The 20,099-nt window shown below is 44.3% G+C and overlaps 2 protein-coding genes across 2 annotated transcripts in view; one reads left to right on the forward strand and one right to left on the reverse strand.

Moving 5' to 3' along the window:
* The first annotated feature begins 1,374 nt into the window (after positions 1 to 1,374).
* Positions 1,375 to 6,283, forward strand: Cd8a (CD8a molecule). The gene is made up of 6 exons (XM_031380876.1): positions 1,375 to 1,511; positions 1,601 to 1,957; positions 2,464 to 2,574; positions 2,770 to 2,880; positions 4,018 to 4,048; positions 5,013 to 6,283. The coding sequence occupies exons 1-6, from the start codon at positions 1,463 to 1,465 to the stop codon at positions 5,062 to 5,064; spliced, it is 711 nt and encodes a 236-aa protein (XP_031236736.1). The 5' UTR covers positions 1,375 to 1,462; the 3' UTR covers positions 5,065 to 6,283.
* An 8,725-nt stretch (positions 6,284 to 15,008) lies between these two features.
* Rmnd5a (required for meiotic nuclear division 5 homolog A) overlaps positions 15,009 to 20,099 on the reverse strand; it is a 50,092-nt gene continuing 45,001 nt past the window's right edge. Inside the window, exon 9 of the mRNA XM_031382125.1 lies at positions 15,009 to 19,323. Within this exon, the coding sequence (XP_031237985.1) occupies positions 19,260 to 19,323 (64 nt within the window). The 3' untranslated portion in view covers positions 15,009 to 19,259. The remainder of the gene's footprint in view (positions 19,324 to 20,099) is intronic.

The raw sequence follows: 20,099 nt of genomic DNA on the forward strand, positions 1-20,099 counted from the left end.
TGGAGTGATGCTGTCAGATCCCCTGGATAAGAATGATGGTCAAAGTATGTAGCTGGATCATCCAATTGGAGAGAATTTGGTGTGGAGACTGTTGCCATCGTTCTAAGAAGGGATGAGACTGGGTAATGAGTTTTGCCCCTGAGTGGGAGGCCAGGGAAGGATATTGTCAGCAGCTAAGAGTGCCACTCAAGGTTCCCGTTGAACTGCCCCCTTGCAAGTCCCCTTAATGGGAGGAGCAAGGCCCTTCTGGTTAGCGTCTGGTCTGCTCTGCTGGAATTGCTGTAAATTCTCTTTCCACTCAACCTCCAGACAAGCAAAAAGACAAAAAGACTCTATTGCCAGCAAAAGAAGTGGAAGGGCAGGAGGGTCTAGAATTCAAGGCCAGCCTTTGCTGTGAAGTGAGTGTGAGGCAAGCTTGGGCTACCCAAGACCCTGTCTACAAGAAAAAGAAAAAGGACATTCCTCTCCCTTCATGTCCTATCACTCTCATATTACTTTATTGAGATTTAACCTGTCTCCTTCTTCTTTCAGCCATTCTTGCAGAAGAACAATTTCCAAGTGCCTCTTTCCAAGCGTTTTCTCTAACTCCCCCCACCTGCTCTGCAAGGCTGCATTCTCTCTCTCTCTTTTTTAAAGATATTGGACATTTTAATTTTTTATTTATATGGAACATGTTTATTTCATTGTGAATATATATTGACATGGATGTTCATAAATGCAAATAAATGAATCTTCATTTTATCATACAAAGTTGAGATGTATGTTTTAACATACACATCTGAATGTGAAACATTAAAATTTTTTTTTGCATTTAAGCAGAATTTTTTTAGATATTTTCTTTATTTACATGTAAATTTCTCCTTTCCCAGTTTCCCCTCCAAAAAACAAACAAACAAACAAACAAACAAAAACAACAAGAACAAACCCCTGTTGCCTCCCCCCTCCCCATGCCTGCCACCCCACCCTCTCCCACTTATTGGCCCTGGCATTCCCCTACACTGGGGCAAGTACCCTCAGAGCTCCCAGGGTCTCAACCACCAACCAAGGACTGCATTTGGTGGGGTCTGATTGTTCTGGCAGCATGTGTATAGTAGAGGATTGCAAATTCGATCATCAATAGGAGGAGAGGACCTCGGCCCTGTGAAGACTGCATTCTCATTCATCCCTCTCCCTCTCCCTCTCCCTCTCCCTCCCCCTCCCCTCCCCCTCCCCCTCTCCCTCTCCGTTTCCTCTAAGTTCCCAGGCCCCTAGAAGGTGGTAAGTGAGAAAAGGAGGCTAACACTTTTGGTGGGGACTTTGGGTGACGTCATATCCTCAAATAGGAAATCAGCTCGGTCGGTCTGCAGCCGGCTAAGGGAGTAGTTTCCTCACCCTTCACACCTCCCGCACCCCACCCCGCCCTGTTCCCGGGCCCCTCCCCTACAGCCCTAGCTTGACCTAAGGTACTGGTGGGGAGCACACCATGGCCTCACGGTGGACCTGCTTTCTGTCGCTGAACCTGTTACTGCTGGGTGAGTTGATGATCCCGGGGAGGACAGGGGCTGGAGCACATCAAGGGTTCAGGGACTCCCGACTCAGCCTCCTAACCTGGCACCTGCAGATGTCAGTTCGGGACAGTTCCTAATGTCGCCAAAGAAAATGGACGCCGAACTTGGCCAGAAGGTGGTGCTGACATGCGAAGTGATGTGGTCCACTTCGCAAGGATGCTCTTGGCTCTTCCAGAGCTCCAGCTCCGAACTCCCCCAGCCCACCTTCGTTGTCTACATATCCTCAACCCGGACCAAGCTGAACGAGAAGCTGGATGAGAAACTGTTCTCTGCTCAGAAGGTCAAGGACCAGAGCAAGTACACCCTCACCCTGAACAAGTTCAGCAAGGAAAACCAAGGCTACTATTTCTGTTCAGTCACCAGCAACTCGGCGATGCACTTCAGTCCTCTCGTGCCGGTCTTTCAGAAAGGTTTGGGAGTGGAGGTCCCTTCCCCTGGGTTTTAGGGGTCACATCTGAACATGTTTCACACACAGATTCCCTCTTCTTAAATCTCTTGGGGCTCCTTGGAAGCTACTTCTACACTGTCCCTATTTCACAGACCAGAAAACTGAGGCTGAGGTGCTGGGTGGGATTGGAAGTGACTTTTAACGCCGTGGATCTGGGATGGAGTCTAGATGCGTGTGTGATCCTGCCCCTGTTGGCTCCAGGATAGAATCCTAGTATTGACTCCAGCTTTGGGTTGGTGGAGGGCCGTAGCCGCTTAGCTGCTGAATCTAGTCTGGGCACATTGGCTCCAAATCACACTTGGCTCCGCGTGTGCGAGCAGCGGAGTAGCCCAGTACGTATCCAGGGGGTCCCTTCTTCCTCTAGTTAAAAGGCAGGAAAAGGTTCCTTCTTGGGTAAAGACTAAGCGGAAAGGGGCTGGTGCATCCACAACTCCAGCCTGACCCGCAGGCACCCTGTTGCTTTTGCAGTGATCGCTACAACTACCAAGCCAGTGCCGCGAGCTCCCACATCAGTGACCCCTAACGGGACATCCCGACCCCTAAGACCAGAAGCTTGCTGGCCCGGGGCGAGTGGCTCAGGTTAGGTGGCCTCATGGTCCGCGTTTGGGGTAGGCAGATAGCCTGGGGGTGGAGGTGGGATGGGGGTCGGGGAGTGGGTTACTTGCCAAGGAAAATCCTGATCTTGGAGGGAGCCCTGGACTGGAAGAAGTGCTGGGGGCGGGTTGGGGGCTGTCCCAGCAGGTTTCTAAATCCCATTCATTCGGCTCTTGTCAGTGGAGAGGACCGGATTTGACTTCGCCTGCGATATTTACATCTGGGCACCCTTGGCAGGAATCTGCGGGGTCCTTCTGCTGTCCCTGGTCACCACTCTCATCTGCTGCCACAGTAAGTTCTGAGGAATGTCCTCCTGGAAGCGACTGCTTTGTGCTCCGGGATGAGTCTGTGCTTTGTGCTCGCTTTAGACAGCCCTTCTGGGAGATTAAGTTTAGGTTGGGGGCTGGGGGATGGGGGGAGCGCTCCTGCAGACCTGTAGGACCAATGCAGCGGGTTCTTTGTTGAAGGCCGGAGACAGGTAGGCTACCCCGCTGCTCTTTCCACCCTCTGGGAACTTTTTGGAACAGCATCCTATTTCAGGACCCCCATGAGCAGCTAAATCAGCAGCTTGCACAGCCAGGATAATTTAAGCACACTAGGGAGGGGGGCCTTAGCCCTGAGACCCGGGTCCAAGAAGGCTGAGTTAAAACCATGGCTGGCTTGAGAGTTGCCCTCGGTCCCTCCTCACAAACCATTCATTCCTCCGAGTCTATACAGGGGATTACACCAGCCAGGTCTACAGATTCCCAGATCCACTCGCATCTGCACTTACAACGCCTCTTCCTCCCCAAGAAAGGGTTTCATCTCATGTTCTCTAGCCTATCCTAAAACTAGTTAGGTAGCCTAGGATAACCCCAAACCTCTGATCTGATCCCTCTGCCTACCTCCATCTGGGAGCGCTTGGACTACAGGCATAGGCCACCAAACCAAATTTAAAATGTTTTATTTTATGTATGTATGTATGTGTGTATTTATTTATTTATTTATTTATTTACTAAGACAGATTTCTCTGTGTAGCCCTGGCTGTCCTGGAGCTGGCTCTGTAGACCAGGCTGCCTTCGAACTCACAGATATCCACCGGCCTCTGCCTCCCAAGTGATGGGATTAAAGACATGCGTGAGCTGAGCAGTGGTGGTGCACGCCTTTAATTCCAGCACTTGGGAGGCAGAGGCAGGGCAGGAGGATTTCTGAGTTCGAGGCCAGCCTGGTCTACAGAGTGAGTCCAGGACAGCCAGGGCTATACAGAGAAACCCTGTCTCGAAAAACAAACAAACAAACAAAAGGACGTAGGTGACCACAGCTTGGCTAAAATGTTTTATTTTTAATTGAAACTTGAAGAGTAGTGTTCACTCCAAGTCTAAAGAGCTCTGAGCCTCAAAGATCTGGAGACTGCAAGAGGGTATTCATTCTCCCTTCTTCCTTGTCTAGGGAACCGAAAGCGTGTTTGCAAATGTCCCAGGTGAGTAAAGTCTCTGAACTGTAGGTCTGCTCACCTGGGCAGCGGTGGTCCCTGTGGGTGGCATGGCTGGTGGTTTGGGAATCTTTCCCAGAGAGAGAGGTCATGCCAGTGAAGACCTGGTGGCAGGGGACCAGGAGTCAGCCAGTCCCCGAACAAGGGGAAGCAGAAAGCTGATGAGGGACTGGAATTCATTCCTGAGAAAAGGAAGGACCACAGAAGGGCTCAGCAGGAGAGCAGCGGGACTGATTGAGTTGCAGGGGACTTGCTGCGAGCAGAAAGACAAATGCCTGGGAAGGGTGTTCAGTATTTTCAGGATCTGGAGTGAGCTTGGTTGCTTTTGCAAGACAATCACTTATGTTTACTTTTTCTGAATACTCTCGTTTTGAAATGTAAAATAAAAAAGCCAGTTCTTGACCTAAACCCCAGAGTTATGCAAATTAGCTCCCTAGGCAGTCACAGGTCTAAGTCTCAGCGGAAAGGCCAAGGGTTTCTACAGAAGCCACTCAGGTCTCTTAGCAAGTCTTGGAAATAGCATCCACTTTCAGTGTGACATCAAGCTCAGCCCTGTGCTTGGCTGAGGGTACACATCGCACCCTTCTGGATTCTCAATTTTGGACTCCCAGGATAAGAATCAGGCCACCTAGTGACTTAAAACAATCAACTTCTAATCTCACCTTCCTGGGACTCCAGGAAGCCTAACTGGGCTCAGGTGCAATTTCAGCTGCCTGAGAGTTGTGTGGCCTGAAGCAGGGTCTTTAACCTCTCCTGAGCAGTGCAGACCCCTCTTGGGGTGTCTTAAGGACTAAAGGAAAGGGTGGATGGGATGAGGTAATTCATTCATTAATGCCTAGGGACAAGTTCTCAGAGCCATCAAAAACTGTGTGTGTGTGTGTGTGTGTGTGTGTGTTGGTAACTACTTTAAAGAGGTTCTTGCCACAATGATGGTCTCCTGTGTCTCTTTCAGGCCTCTGGTCAGAGAGGGAGGCAAGCCCAGACCTTCAGAGAAATTCGTGTAAAATGACACCTCCAGGAAACCACAACTACTACGTGACTTCAGAGATCTCTTCTTGCAAGAGACCAGGCCCTCCCTTTTCAGAGTTTCCTACTGTCTTCTATAATGTCCTCTGTATTGTTTTAGTGGGGGTGGGATGGGGGCAGTTCCTTTTTCTTTATGAATTCTCTTTGACACAAAACATATTTGTATGCGTACAATGGCATAAAGAGCAGACTGTAACAGCAGAGCTAGTTCTAGTTTCAGAGTCCGTGTAGCTGGTGGCCTCAGCACCCACTTGATATAAATCTCTTGTCTGCCCATCGTATAGAAGAAGCAGGAGAAGCAGACCCAGAGAGAACCCAAGCTGGAAGAACCCTCACTGGCCGGTGCAGGGATCTCACCCCCACCCCCTGAGCTCTCTGTTTAGGTATGTGTCTTTAGTGGCATGCTTGTGCCTCAAACCACAAGAGAGCAAGTGGTATGAACCTGTGATCTGCTCAGCTCTGGCTGTGAGCATCAGATGTAACAAATCAAAGACAGGAGAACTGCCTTTAGCAGTACACCTGGACATCAGAGCTCCTTGTAAGGAACTGGAAAATTGCTGGCAGTCTAGTGGAGGGGTATGGTGAATCTGGATAACAGCCTCCTCTGTCACTGACGACTGTAGTAGAACCCAATTAAAGCTCTTCAAACCACCACTGCAAAATTCCTGTAGAACTATGATCCTCTCGACTCTTGTACAGCAGAGGATGAGGTTTGACAGATACGATTCAAACATCAGAGAAGCTGTAGGCAGGCCCTCTCCCATTTCCAAACATTAGACTTGGATGTGCTCCTGGGATCATCAGCATGTTTTATTCTTTATAAACATAGAATCCTTGGAGAACATTCCTTAGCATCCCCCTGGAAGGCAGATGTGATGAGGTAGAACAGATGTGAGGGAAGACGCTGACTGTCAAAACTGCTGCTCCAGAGCGAAGTTCCTCTCACAGTCCCATATAAGCAACAAATACTATGCAATAAGAAGGAACCTGAAGGAACTAAGAGTTACCCATGATCCTCAATCTATTGTTACCTGATTATTTCCTATGTACATATATGTTTTTGTAAGCAGATTTAGCAAATAAACATTTATAATATCATTTAATGGTTAAATAGCACTTCATAGTTTGGTTGTACCCATTTAGAATTAAATTGTTTCAAATTTCCCTCTACTTTTACACTACTAAACTTTGCACAAATCTCCTGGGTTTTTTGTTGTTGTTGTTCATTTGTTTTTGTTGTTGTTCCAGGAAGGGTCTCATGTACAGGCTAGACTTGAGTTCCCTGTGTAGCCAAAGATGACCTTGAATATCTGAGCTCTCTGCCACCACCTCTGAGTGCTGGGCTTCAGGCGTGTGCCGCTATGCCCTGTTTATGTGCTGCTGCATGGTGCTGTAGGCGATTAGCCTCTCAAATATTCCTGGTGGTGGCAGCTTGAGTTCCTCACTACCTGCTCTAGTGTTCTGGATTTCTGAATGAAAGGTGTGTGCGCGGGCACACACCCACACACACACACACACACACACACACACACACACACACACACACACACAGAGTTTTATATTTAACATGCTTTAATCAGCTCCAATGGCTGGCCCACTCCCAAACTTCACATTGCTAACACCTCCCTTCCGTTACTCCGGAGTTATTGCTTACTTAAAATCTGTATTCCATCTTTGCTATCCTAGACCCAATGTGGGGAGGCACTTCTCCGCTCTTACGTGATAGCATGTTCTCTATTCTGCGGCCCTCAAGCCTAGATCTTATTCCCTTCCTGACATGGCATCCTTCTTCTTCTTTTCTCCCTGGTCCTCTTGCCCTTGAATCCTAAAGTCCCACCTCTATCTCTCTCTCTGCCCAGCTATTGGCCACTGGCAACTTTATATAACAATCAAAACCAACTAGGCGCAGAGACCCTCAGTGCCTTACACATGTGATTCTCATGCAATTTTGGGAACCCAAATAACATAATACAAGCATTAAACCAAATCCACGACACTACAGGTATAAACCATACAAGCATTCTACCAACTGTGCTACATTGCCCACTCCCGACATGTCTTTCTTTAGGGTATGTACCTGAAAGTAAAATTACCAGGTCTTTCTCCTTTACCCTGGACCATTATCACATTGGTCAAAATGGATTAATCAACTCTCCTGTTGATCAATTCTCCCACCAGCAATCACAAAATCTTCACATTCTTGTTGAGATAAAATATGCATACCAGGGTAGGAGGCATACAAGTGCCAAGTGTTCATTACAGAGTAAGAACACTCACATACTCAGGACTGGGTCAAAACAGAAATTCACCAGCAACCACCACCACCAAACTGGTCTTCTACTACCGGGCCTCTTGGTATCATGACTTCAGTCTTAGCACTCAGGAGGCAGAGTTTAAGGCCAGCCTGGTCTGTAGAGTGAATTTTAAGACAGTCAGGGCTATACAGAGGCCCTGTCTGCAAAACAAACAAACAAAAGACCTGTTTTGGTACATTTATTCATTTGTGTGTGTGTGTGTGTGTGTGTGTCAGAGTGTACACTGTATCACTGTAGACTTGAGAGGATAACTTACAGGGCTTGTGGCATTTCTGGCCTTTCCTTCCACCCTATGGCTCACATGGCTTGAACTCGGGTTGTTAGGTGTGGCAGCAAGTGCCTTTACTTAGTGAACCGTCTTACTAGTCCTGAAGTTGGCATTCTTGACTTCACTGCTGAAAAAAACCTTCAAGACAGGCTAGTATGAAGCACGGTTGGAGTTTCTTAAGAGATTTTAACACAGGTGTATATGAGTTAGCATAAAGAGAAGTGCTTAGAAAAAGACAATGCACACTCGAGTGTAGGTGGAGCTCCTCCAGATTCACATGTGAGTGTCCCAGAGGCTCTATGCAGCATTTTGAAAGCTCAAAGGATTTTTAAGGAATGTCTTTTTCTCCTTTTGTAATAAATGAAGTTCATATATATGTGTGTATATGCATACATATATGCGTATATGTGTATATCCATTTGCATACACACATTTTTTTCTCGCCCTATACATTTTCCCTTCAACTTTCAGCTTGGATGCTGTGGTAGTCTGGATGAAAATGGCACCCATAGGTTTATAAGAAGTGGTACTACTCTTGGGAGGTATGACCTTGTTGAAGTAGGTGTGGTGCTGGTGGAGGAATAGTGTCACTGGGGGTAGTCTCTGAGTTCTCAGAAGCTCGAGCCAGGCCTAGTATGTCTCATGCTCTCCCTGCTGCCTGCAGAACCAGATGTAGAACTCTCAGCTACTTCTCCAGCACCATATCTGCCTACATGGCAACACCCTTCTCACCACAATGACAATGGACTAAACCTCTGAACTGTAACCCAGCCCCAATTAAATGCTTGCCTGTATAAGAGCTGTTGTGTTCATGGTGTCTCTTCACAGCAACAGAAACCCTAAGACAGAAGTTGAACAGCAGAGAGGGGCTAAACTTGGAAGCCTCTAACAGGAAATTTGTTTTCTGTTTCTGTACTTGTTTGGTAAGGGCTTTCCACTTTTGGGTGGGGAGTGGCAGGAATTAACACCTTACTTACCAGCAAGGTCTGACCTTGAGCTCACATGTTCCCCCAGTGCTACACCATCAAGTGTGAATCAGCAGGCTCACTTGTGCTGGTTTGGATCAGGAGCAGCCGGGCCAGTAAACCATCCTCTAAGTGTCTATGAGGGCTTTACCAGAGATGCTCAGATCATGAGGGCCCTTTCCCCCTCTATTGATGGATTCAAAATCTGAGTAGACTATCGAGGTGGTGGAACATCCTGCCCTTGTGACGGGAAGTGGTCATTGGGAACATATCTTTGAGGTCTGCATCTTACTTTGTGGATGCTCTCTACTTCCTGTCCATGATGTAAGATGCTCTAGTCTACGTCCTCTCTACCATACAGTGAACAGCTGTCCTCACAGGCTCTTGCAGCCATGTTTCAGGAGGCCAGAAGCAGTCAAGTAAACATACAGTAAAGCCCACGGACTGCTCTCCCTGGACTGGGGGATGCTCGGTGGTTAAGAGCACTGGCTGTTCTTCCAGAGGACCTGGGATTGATTCTAGTACCCACATAGTGGCTCAAAAACATAACTCCAGTTTCAGGGGATCTGATGCCTCCTCAGGCACTGAACATACACATGTAGCACAGGTATATATGTAAGTGTGAGAAAACACCCATATACATAAAAATATAATTAAAGCAAACCTTTCTCCCTTAAATTTTTCTCTTGGGTATTCTGTCACAAGAGATTTAAGCAACATACAAGTGAAATGGTAAAAAGCACTTAGGAATTAAAAATAGGACCATTCATCAGAGCTAGCCCTCTGACTAGGACAAAAAAATTGATGGATTTGATGGCCATGCAGTCTACTGTATGCTACGGGCAGGCTTTAAATTTAGGCTTAGGCTCACAGATGACCAGAGCCATCCAATCTGCTTGTTCCACACATGCCCAAGGAGTATCCCACAGTGCCTACCATACTGCTAACCTCAGGCCCACCTGCCAGTCTGAAAGTTGTTTCTACAAGCCCCCTGGGACAATGGCTGTAGTACCCTTTGTGAACCCAAGGAGCATGAAGTTTCAGGCTGTAATCTTAGCCGGCTAGAATCCAGCCTCAATCTGGAACTACTAGCAAGTATATATATCATATATCTTGGAGGCTAGAAAGATAGCTTCCTCAATAAGAGGACTTGTGCTTGATCACTAGCATCCTTGAAATCCCAGTGATGGGGAGACAAAAGACAAGGATCCTTAAGACTCCCTGGCCAGACAACCTGGTCTAAAAGTGACCTTTAAGTTTCAATGCTCAATGCAACACTATAAACCAAAGCAAACCAAACTAAACCAAATCCATACAAATAAAAGCAGCACCAAAGAGGAATGACACCCAAGGGTGTCCTCTGACCCCCCCCACAAACCTCTTCCCTTCCCACAGCTGTACTATGTACATACACTCAAAAATTAATTATAATTACATTATTAATCACAATTAGTTATATTAATGATAACATACAGAATCTAGATTTAAATATATATGCATATATAATGTTGCAGGATATTTGGTCACACTGTGAACCCTGAGATTGTGTTATTTACTGACAATACCTATTTTCTAGTTGTGGTATGACTTAGCTTTTATCACACATCCTTAATTCCTTTGGCTGGTGTAATGGCTGGTTTTGTGTGTCAACTTGACACAAGCTAGAGTTATCACAGAAGGGAGCTTCAGTTGGGGAAGTGCCTCCATGAGATCCAGCTGTGGGGCATTTTCTCAATTAGTGATCAAGGGGGTAGGGCCCCTTGAGGGTGGTGCCATCCCTGGGCTGGAGGTCTTGGGCCCTATAAGAGAGCAGGCTGAGCAAGCCAGGGGAAGCAAGCCAGCAAGGAACATCACTCCATGGCCTCTGCATCAGCTCCTGCTTCCTGACCTGCCTGAGTTCCAGTCCTGACTTCCTCTGGTGATCAACAGCAATGTGGAAGTGTAAGCTCAATAAACCCTTTCCTCCCCAACTTGCTTCTTGGTCATGATGTTTGTGCAGGAATAGAAACCCGGACTAAGACAGCTGGAATACAGATACACCTTTAATCCCAAACAATGAAGTTTAAGTAAAGTTAGTTTGTAGAACGGAGCACCCATGTTTGAAAGTGATGTCTAATTGAGTGGCAGACAAAGTGGCAATCAGAGAAAGATTTAACAGACTAGATAGGCCTAGGTTAGCAGATGGAGGCACTAAGCCTCAGAGAGAACAATTATAGGAGAGTAAAAGTTACATATACATATATATATATATACACATACATACATATATACACACATGTATATATACATACATGTGTGTATATATGTATGTATATATGTACACACACATATTTATATACCTACATACACACACACACACACACATACTTTCTGCATAAGGAAACATCAGAGAAACTTTTTTTTCCCTAGCTTTTAAACTGCTTTGAAGAGAGCTTATATCCTTAGAAAGCCTCGAGTCTACTGGGAAAACAACTCAGTTGGTAGAATGCTTGCCTAGAAATTCCTTGAACCTTGCCCAATAGTAGATGGCTCCCTTTTCTACCAGCTGCCCCTCCGCAGGAGCTCAAATCCTCCCAGTAGTATGAGAACCTAAGCTAGCACTTACCTATCATCTCCACAGAAGAGAATCCAGGCAACAACAGGAGGGCTAAAGAGGCTGGGAAACCTGGCTCAATTATTTGACTGTGTATTCTCTTGCAAGTGGCTTTATTGCTGGTAGCAAGTGCTCCCACTTGTAAAATGGAGTACTATTCTCTATCTCAAAAGAAGGAATACACATTTATAGACTTCTTTATTGGCCTACAACCACGCTCCCAGGACAATAGATAATGAAGTGAACTTGTACTGAACTTTTCTGCCCAGAATTATTTTCACTTATGTGTATTAGTGCCTGTGGGCGTTCCCCCTGAAGCTGGAGTTACAGGTGGTTGTTGAAGATGGGAATGACTTTTTTTTTTTTTTTTTTAAATATCTCTTGCCTTCAGAAACAGAATTTATACCAGACTTTGCAACCTTTATTGATATGCCGGAGACCAACCCTGCTTCAGTTTAACTAGCCTTTAAGGAAACAATGTAGCCAACCTTGCTACGCATTCGATATCCATGAAATCAGTTTACAATCTATGTTAAATGCACAGTTTAATTTTAAAACTGTACTTTCCTATGCCCCTGACCCAGAATAAATGTGTGTGTTGTAATCATTTGCTGAAACCAGTCAGTAAGATTGAAAGCAATCTTAAAATCAAATCCACCATACATGTTGGAAGTCACTCACTGTAACCTGTTATTAGAATTAATGTTTGTGACTCTGAGTGATAGTCTGGGTCAAGAGGGCTCATAAAGTAACTTCTTTCCTTGTGAACTCTAGTAAAAAAAATTAAGAGATTCTTCATTCCTTTCCCATACCATGTCTCTCCCATGCTGTTCAATAAAGATAAAGCAAAGCCTTTTGTAAAAGACAGACCAAAGAAAAAAAAGAAGTGGAGAATTCAAATTTGGGCCCACTCTTGGTATAAACTACTCCAGGAAGGATGTCTTAGTTAAGGTTTTACTGCTGTGAAGAGACATCATGACCAAGGGAACTCTTATAAAGGAAAACATCTAATTAGGGCTAGCTTCAGAGGCAAGAGCGTGGCAGCATCAGGGCAGGCATGATGCAGGTAGAGCTGAAAGTTCCTATGTCTTCATCTGAAGGCTGCTAGTGAGAGACTGGCTTCCAGGCAGTTAGGATGAGGGTTTTAAAGCCCACACCCACAGCGACACGACAACTTCCACAAGGCCACACCATCTAATGCCAATCCCTGGGCGGAGGAGATACAAACCATCACAAATCTTTTTTCCCCTCTGTGATAGTAACCACTAACGTGGGTGCTGTACACTGAACTCAGGTCCTCTGGAAGAGCATCAAGCGCTCTCAACTACTCTCTCCAGTCCCTATGGTCTCCCCACCTTAATCACTTCCCAAGGTAAGCAGTAACCCTCCTAGGATGTAAGCTCTCTTCAACGCAGTTTAAAAGCTAGAGAGAAAAAGGTTTGTTTCCTTATGCAGAAAGCGTGCGTGTGTGTGTGTGTGTGTGTGTGTGTGTAAAAACCTTTTATTCTCCTTTAGCAGTTATTCCTAGGAATCTGAGCCCCAAGTAACTAAGGGTACCCCTGCATACCAGAAAACCTTGGCGTAAGGAGAAATGAGATGGCCAGTCTTACCTACACCACTTGATTAGTTTCGAACGTGCCTGGGAGGGATCCAGTTTCCCAGATAATGCTATCACACTCAGGCACCAAAGCACATGCCATAGGAAGGAAGCCAAAGTCGGAGAGATGAGTGTTGGGCATAAAGGATTCATTCAGTGGCCACAGAATGAAGAAGCAGCTTTGTACATAACTTAGCTTCCCCACTCCTGGGATGTATGGTGGTCACAACTAAAGGCTAGCTGTAAGGGAGATGGACTAGACTAACCAAAAGGATAGCCATTCATGGCTTTTCAGCATGGAGATCTTTTAGGAACTCAAATGGTACTTTTAAAAAAGTTATATCTCGGGCTGGTGAGATGGCTCAGCAGGGAAGAGCACTGACTGCTCTTCAGAAGGTCATGAGTTCAAATCCCAGCAACCACATGGTGGGTCACAACCACCCAAAATGAGATCTGATGCCCTCTTCTGGTGCATCTGAAGACAGCTACAGTATACTTACATATAATAAATAAATAAATCTTTTAAAAAAAAAAGTTATATCTCTGGCTGGCGAGATGGCTCAGTGGGTAAGAGCACCAACTGCTCTTCCAAAGGTCCTGAGTTCAAATTCCAGCAACCGCATAGTCGCTCACAACCACCAGTCTGATGCCCTCTTCTAGTGCATCTGAAGTCAGTTACAGTGTACTTATGTATAGTAATAAATAAATTTTTAAAAAGTTATCTGAGTGCTCTGCCTACATGCATGCCTGGTGCCTACAGGCCAGAAGGCATCAGATCCTCTGGAACTACAGTAACGGTGCTTGTTCTTCTGTAAGAATAGCAAGTGTTCTTAATCACCAAGCCATCTCTCCAGGCCCTGTCACTTTCCCCACTCCTGTCATGGCCTGTGTTTAGTCATGGTGGTTGGTAGGTATTATTAGCTTTCAATGGGAGCTGGCGGGGAGAAACCACCTAAGTCGAGAGCGAGTTAACCCTATATTAGAACAGCACTGGGCATTTCCTAAATGATCAACAATGTCTATACATGCAGGCAAGTAGAATCTGACCCAACCCAAAGGTTGGTTCAGAAAAGGAAATGGATAGAAAATGAAGGAAGAGCTACTAAGCACTTCATCAACATCAGTAACCATCAACACCTGAAGGCCCAAGTGAAGTGTGTTTCTGACAGACATGTCCTTCAGCTGTTATAATGTGGCAAAAGCTGCTTACGCAGTGCCTAGACATATACCACCACCCCCATTTAGCAATTTTTAAGTCAACCAATGGCTGATTAGGTTCTTTCTCTCAGTGATACTGTACTGGTTAGTTCTTGTCAATGTGAAGAAACCTCAACCAAGGAACTACCTCCAACAGACAGGCCTGTGGCCAAACTGCTTTTAGCCATGTTGTTTATAACAGCAACAGAAAACAAACTATTACGGACACCAAGAGAATCCAAAACTATGGTGGCATCAAGACTCTGCACTGGAAGACTACTCAACAGCCAGGGTGCCTCTAGGGGCTTTTTCAGGCTATTTCATGAGACAAGATTTTTCCTTGGTAACACTGTCTCTTTAAAAACTAGACAAAATGAATATAAATACACTCTTGTTCTGTATAGATAGCATTAGTTTCTCATTGAGGCTAGACAATTCAGCCTCTGTTCTTGCCCAGCAGTGCTGAGGTGCCCACGCCCACCTCTCATTCCCTAGCCCCAGAAATCTGTTCTACTCTGGACAGAGCACAGAATGGGCAGAAGGGAAGACCAACCAGGAAACAACCCAAACTCTACAAGGTGCCCAGTCACCTCTTCTCACATTGCTGGTGTTAAGATGTTGACAAAAGATATCCCTCCCTCCCTTCCCCCCAGTGCATGCAGATACCAGCAGATGCAGATGGTGGCTTCTTCCTCTCTCTCCTCCTTCTGTCACCTGATAAGTTCACAAATGGGATCCACAAAAACACTTTTTAAATGTGCAAGTCTTTAATTTTAAAAAATATACACAAAAGAAGCCATGTGTTTTACATAGGAATACACACATTAACAAAGCATTTCTTATAGTTTTCCAAAACTCTATTTTATCAGTCCGAAATTTATAAATTAAATATATCAGAGTTTTTAAGTTAAAATGAAATCCCTGAAACTACTAGATATGTTAGACATCCTCCCTCCCCCACCAAATCAAATAAGCAGAGTATCAGTCTGATTTGTTAAATAAGGTTTATTGTTATCTTTATTGCCTATAATCTAGAAGATGCAATTTTATTGTGCCTTTGCAAACAGGATACATCTCTTAAAAAACTGATCAAAAATTTCCATACATATAGTTCTATATGATAGATTACAGTGCAACACTATTCATAATTATAGAAACACCATAGAACCCAGGAGCACGGGGTAAGCCAAAGGAATACAATCCTGAGCCATCTGAGCAAGATGATCTGATGAATCCTTAGTGAAGGTTAGAAAACATGGCGAAGAGATACATGCACACTGCAGTCATGAGTGAAGCACGGCCGACAGCGGTCGCTTGCGAGCTTCAAGGGTTATGATGAATTTCCACACATGCACACTCACTCACGGTCCTGTTTCCTTCTGCTTCCCTCCCATACCCAGTACATTCACTCCAGCCTCTTCCCAAAAGAAATGTTCAGGCACTAAATCCTACAGAACCCCACCCCTGCCTGGCTGTGAGTAGTTTAAGACTGCTACTGAAAAAGTGTAGGTGTCCACCCATACCATGGAGCGAAGCATGTGCTGTAAGCTAGTCTAGCTGCTTTTGCCTCTTTGGAAGTAAATGAAGCATATGCCTGCTACAGTTTTAAAATGCCTTAAAAACAAAACTTTCTCTTGCTACATCTTAAAGTAAAATCAACAGTGAAAAATTCACCCTAAAACTAATTGCCTCAACTGCTATTAAAATACATTTGCCACTCTGTTTTTGGTATCTACTCAATTTTAATTCAGTATGAAAAATTCATGACGCCTGTACCTGTTTATGGTAAACACTAGAGTACCACATACGACTGTCAGCCGGCATGCTTATGAAACACTAAGCCTTGTATGTGATTCTCGCTACATGTTTCCCCTGTGTGTTCCCCAAGACTACAACATTCTAGTGTTACCAAAGACAAAGTACAGATAGTTCATGGTGAAAAGTATTTGGTTTGTCTTCACTGTTTACATCCTGGAGATGAAGCAAAACAAACCATGCCTCCATACCTTCCCTGAAGATAACCTGAGTCGGCTGACTAAACAGACAGCTCATACTGTCAGTCCACTGTATGAGAGGCTGAGCTGGGAAACCAGAGGCTAGTGTAGTCTACCAGCGGCTTGTACTGTGCAGATAAACCAAGAGCTCTTGGCTTTTGAGAGCCACTGTCCCAAAGGCTGACAGCACTGAGGTGGGAACAACACAGCATAAACATAGGAATCTGAGCTGCACAGCCTGTGGGATTGGTGACCTAGACAAGAAGATTGGGGGGACCCTCATCCCCTCATGATTTGGTGTGGGCTTAATGTCTCCCTACACATTAGCTGCTGTGGAAAAGGTAAAACAAAAAATTTACTTAATAACTTTCTTATTTTCAATCAAATGCTCACACACTCACAAAATACACACTATGAATATGAGGTGGCTCTTTTTCTTCAAATTTTTAAAAATAAAGAGGCACCAATACCCGTTCATTTATGTATTAAAAGTCTCATATAATCATCAATAAAACAGAAATGGCATCTGTGATGATCACACAAAGGAGAAAAAGATCAATGACAACCTTAGCCACTGTGGCGAGGCTCTGGCTACACCAGAATCTAAAGGTTTGTTGGTTTAGCAGAGTCTTAAGGCAGCCTTGTCCACAACCAGAAAAGGAAACAGCTCTCAAAGAAGCCATAGTGCGCTGTTTCCAAAGCTGTCATCTGTGTGACTGACAGTCTTCCTCTAGCATTGCCTTCTCTAATAAGGCTCAGAGACAGATGGCACCCTCCTGCATGACAGCTAGCATGAGCATGACATCAGTGATGGCATGGTTCCAGAGTACAAGGATCCCAACATTGTAGTTCAGCATCTTTGGTCAAGGTCTGTCTTCTTCAAATCCACTTCTGCTATAGTCAGTCTCTCACAGATAAAATACACACATTTAAAGAAGAGCCTAAGACCTCATTTCCATGGTAAATTTTAAGATCAAGTTTCAGTTCTGGGCCTTTGTCCTGTCTGCCCACTGGGACTATAATGCCTCACAGAGGAAACTGTAAGGTCACACACTTGTTAAAGCTCGTTCTTTTTAAAGTTTCATGAGCTTCACAAGAGACTATCAAAGAGATGCCCAGCACCAGGAGGACCCGGCAAGCCTTTGTCCTTAATATGGCCTGAGCCAACTGTGTGAAGGGTCTTGCTTCCAAAAATATTTTCCACCAACCTCAAGAGCATGTATGTATCATATAAATTTTATGTGAAGTCTAAATGTAATGTAGATGCTTGAGGTGGGAAGATAAGAAGTTATGGGGGAAAAAAAGAAACCTAAAAACTAAATTTGGCTTAGGAATAACAAAGTTTAAAAAAAAAAGAATCTCTAGAATTTAATTCAAAGGAAAAACTATCCATAGTAAACGAGTTGACACCGTTCCCTCCGTCTCTCCCTCCCTCCACAGGATACTGCCTGGCACTATGCCTTTCTCCCACAGTCAGAGGCAACTCTGTTCTTTCCCTGCTTCATGGGGCATGAGGAACTTTACCGAGCATCCTGACAATGAAGCACAAGTCATTGTGAGCCAGGCTTGAGTATGAACAAAGCATGCACTCTGAGCTGGAACAATCTTGACTCAGGTAACCTACACAGTACACAGTAGCCATCACCATGAAACTGACCACGTGGTCATTTCTTGGGCTTTTCTGCAATATCATTCTTTTCCTTCACAAGCAAATACCAGCTCTCCTAGGTAAGCATTTCAGGAGAGACCATCCAGGCTAGCATACCATTGTGAATGCTGGCAATTCTGATTAACTTAGCACCAAAGCTGTTATTCCCATTCCCTTAACCCAAGTCCATCTGTAGAAAATAAGAAGAGTCATTTCTTGTTGCTTCTGTGTTTACGCTTTTTCATTTTCTCATGACAGTTTTCCTATGTTGATCTACATCAGATGAAATAAAGTTGCGAGATATTTGGTGATTTCCACACAGCACTCTTCTCAAGATGAAGTTTTTCATGTCATGGGTTTAAGTCAGAATTATGTCTACAGAAGTCTTTTTCCATGTAGTTAGTTCCTCATACAGAGAATAACTCTTACACATGGCTCTTTCTGGGCAGTGCATTAAATGAAGAGACCTCACAAAAGAAAAGATCATTATCTGTAGCCATTTGATTAATATACAGGTTCACAGTCAATGAGATGAGACACTGCAGAAGAGAGGCATGAATAATATACTAATTAAACACAAAACAGCAGAACACAATGTCCACACATGGAAAGTTGCTAGCGCCTACCCTTAAGGACCTGAAGTGATGAGACTGGCAACTCCATTTAGAATGGAACATGCTTCTTCCCTTCCACATACACAATGTTTGATGCTGGTGCACATACTTCTATACACATGCATAACACTGTGTATCTGTGATGGTAGACTAATGTGACACTCAGCCAAGTCTTAAAGGCAGATGTCAAAGGATAATGTGCTAGGACTGTGAAACCATATATCAAATTAGTAACACCCTAACTTCAGAATTCCATTTATTAAAAAGCACCTCTTGGTAATAAAAGCAAAACAAACAAACAACAAAAACCCAGTAATATCTATTTCATTCTCACATCAGTCCACTAAATTCACGATGGGATTTTAAACAGGCAGCCTGCTAGGCTATAGACAGAACTCGGAACTCAATGCAGGTGTGCCGACTCTGAAGCAAGAGCTGGAGCAGAGCAAAACATCGAATTTATCACAGCTTTCTTCCTTAGGCCAAAAAAGAAAAACAAAACAACAACAAAAAGGCAAATTCGTTTTATAACCACAATTCAATTTGTCAAACTCCTATGAAGACTTTTCATTTAATTAATATACATAAAAAGAAAGAAAGTTCTTCCGCAAACACTCTCAAGCTTACAATTATCAAGAAAATGTCAGAATTTGTAAAAGCAGGAGGAATATTAAACACATGTCAGGAAGGTCAACTTCTGTTTCTGCTTTTAAGTAAAAAAATCACCATAGAGTAAGTACAAAAACCTGCACTGAATGACAACTGCTGGTGTTTACTTGATCAGAAACGAAGACCAAGAGTGAAGAAAGCCCTGTGTAATACCCATCTGGAGCACTCCCTCCGTGCACACGAGCGAGTTGGCAGCTTCTGGAGCATAGCTTATGAACGGGCAGTCCTTGGATAGCTGCAGTCAATGGAACACTCTTGTCTCGAATGTACCCATAATTCAGTTTCACTTACAAATTGCAAACAAACTCATTCTTCAGAAAAATATCTGTTTGGCATCTCCTGGACTCTGTTCCATTGGGCAATATGGACACTTTAATCTACATAGAAAATAGAAAAGAATGAGGCAAAGAATAATATCAGCACTGAGCACAGGTATAAAGTACATTTCTACACCTGTATGCACACACACGAACATGTGCAAAAGCAAAGCTTATGTGTTTACTTTGCCTGGAGGAGTAACTCTGCTCTAAATATAACTGTCAGCCAGGCTTTGAAGAGTCAAAGAAAACAACATCTAGGTCAGACCTTAACCTGAAAGCCTCTTTGATACTTAGTTATTGTTATTTTACCTGTTTTGCAGGTAAAATAAAGACAATTTTTTGAAAATTGATTCCTGAGTTTCCGAAATAATCTAATCTCCACCTACCGAGGCTTACATTGCACCTATCCCTAAATGAATTTCAAATGTGTGGCTGTATAATCTATTCAAGGACAGCAAATCTGTTGTGAGCTACCAGCCTGCATTAACAACAGCCCACATGCCTTTCAGTGACAATGAATGCTGCTTCCTTGTGACCACAGTCCTAGGGAATCTATCCTGCCAAGGTTTCTGTGTGGTCTGGGAAGGGTATAAACACTTTCTTTCAAGCAACAGACTTCCCAGGGAAGTGTCTTCCCACAATGGGGAGAACCAGCATCAGTGAAGACTACCCTAACTGCCTAAGCTAGAATACCTTTGAGATCTGTTTTGTTTTAAATTGGGCTCACTGTCCATAAACTTACAAATGTCTGTGCATGAACCATGATCACACTGGTAGCAGTTATCACCTAATGACGACACATTCTGGTACTATATTCACCAAGAGGAAAATGA

Source organism: Mastomys coucha, unplaced genomic scaffold (assembly GCF_008632895.1).
Source record: "Mastomys coucha isolate ucsf_1 unplaced genomic scaffold, UCSF_Mcou_1 pScaffold20, whole genome shotgun sequence".
Taxonomy (NCBI): Eukaryota; Metazoa; Chordata; class Mammalia; order Rodentia; family Muridae; genus Mastomys; species Mastomys coucha.

What these genes read in the sequence shown, in the direction of transcription:
- Cd8a (XM_031380876.1), top strand. Translation starts at nt 1,463, where the DNA reads ATGGCCTCACGGTGGACCTGCTTTCTGTCGCTGAACCTGTTACTGCTG. An exon ending in CGTGCCGGTCTTTCAGAAAG is followed by an intron (nt 1,958 to 2,463) that starts GTTTGGGAGTGG and finishes TTGCTTTTGCAG; the next exon opens with TGATCGCTACAACTACCAAG. An exon ending in GCCCGGGGCGAGTGGCTCAG is followed by an intron (nt 2,575 to 2,769) that starts GTTAGGTGGCCT and finishes GGCTCTTGTCAG; the next exon opens with TGGAGAGGACCGGATTTGAC.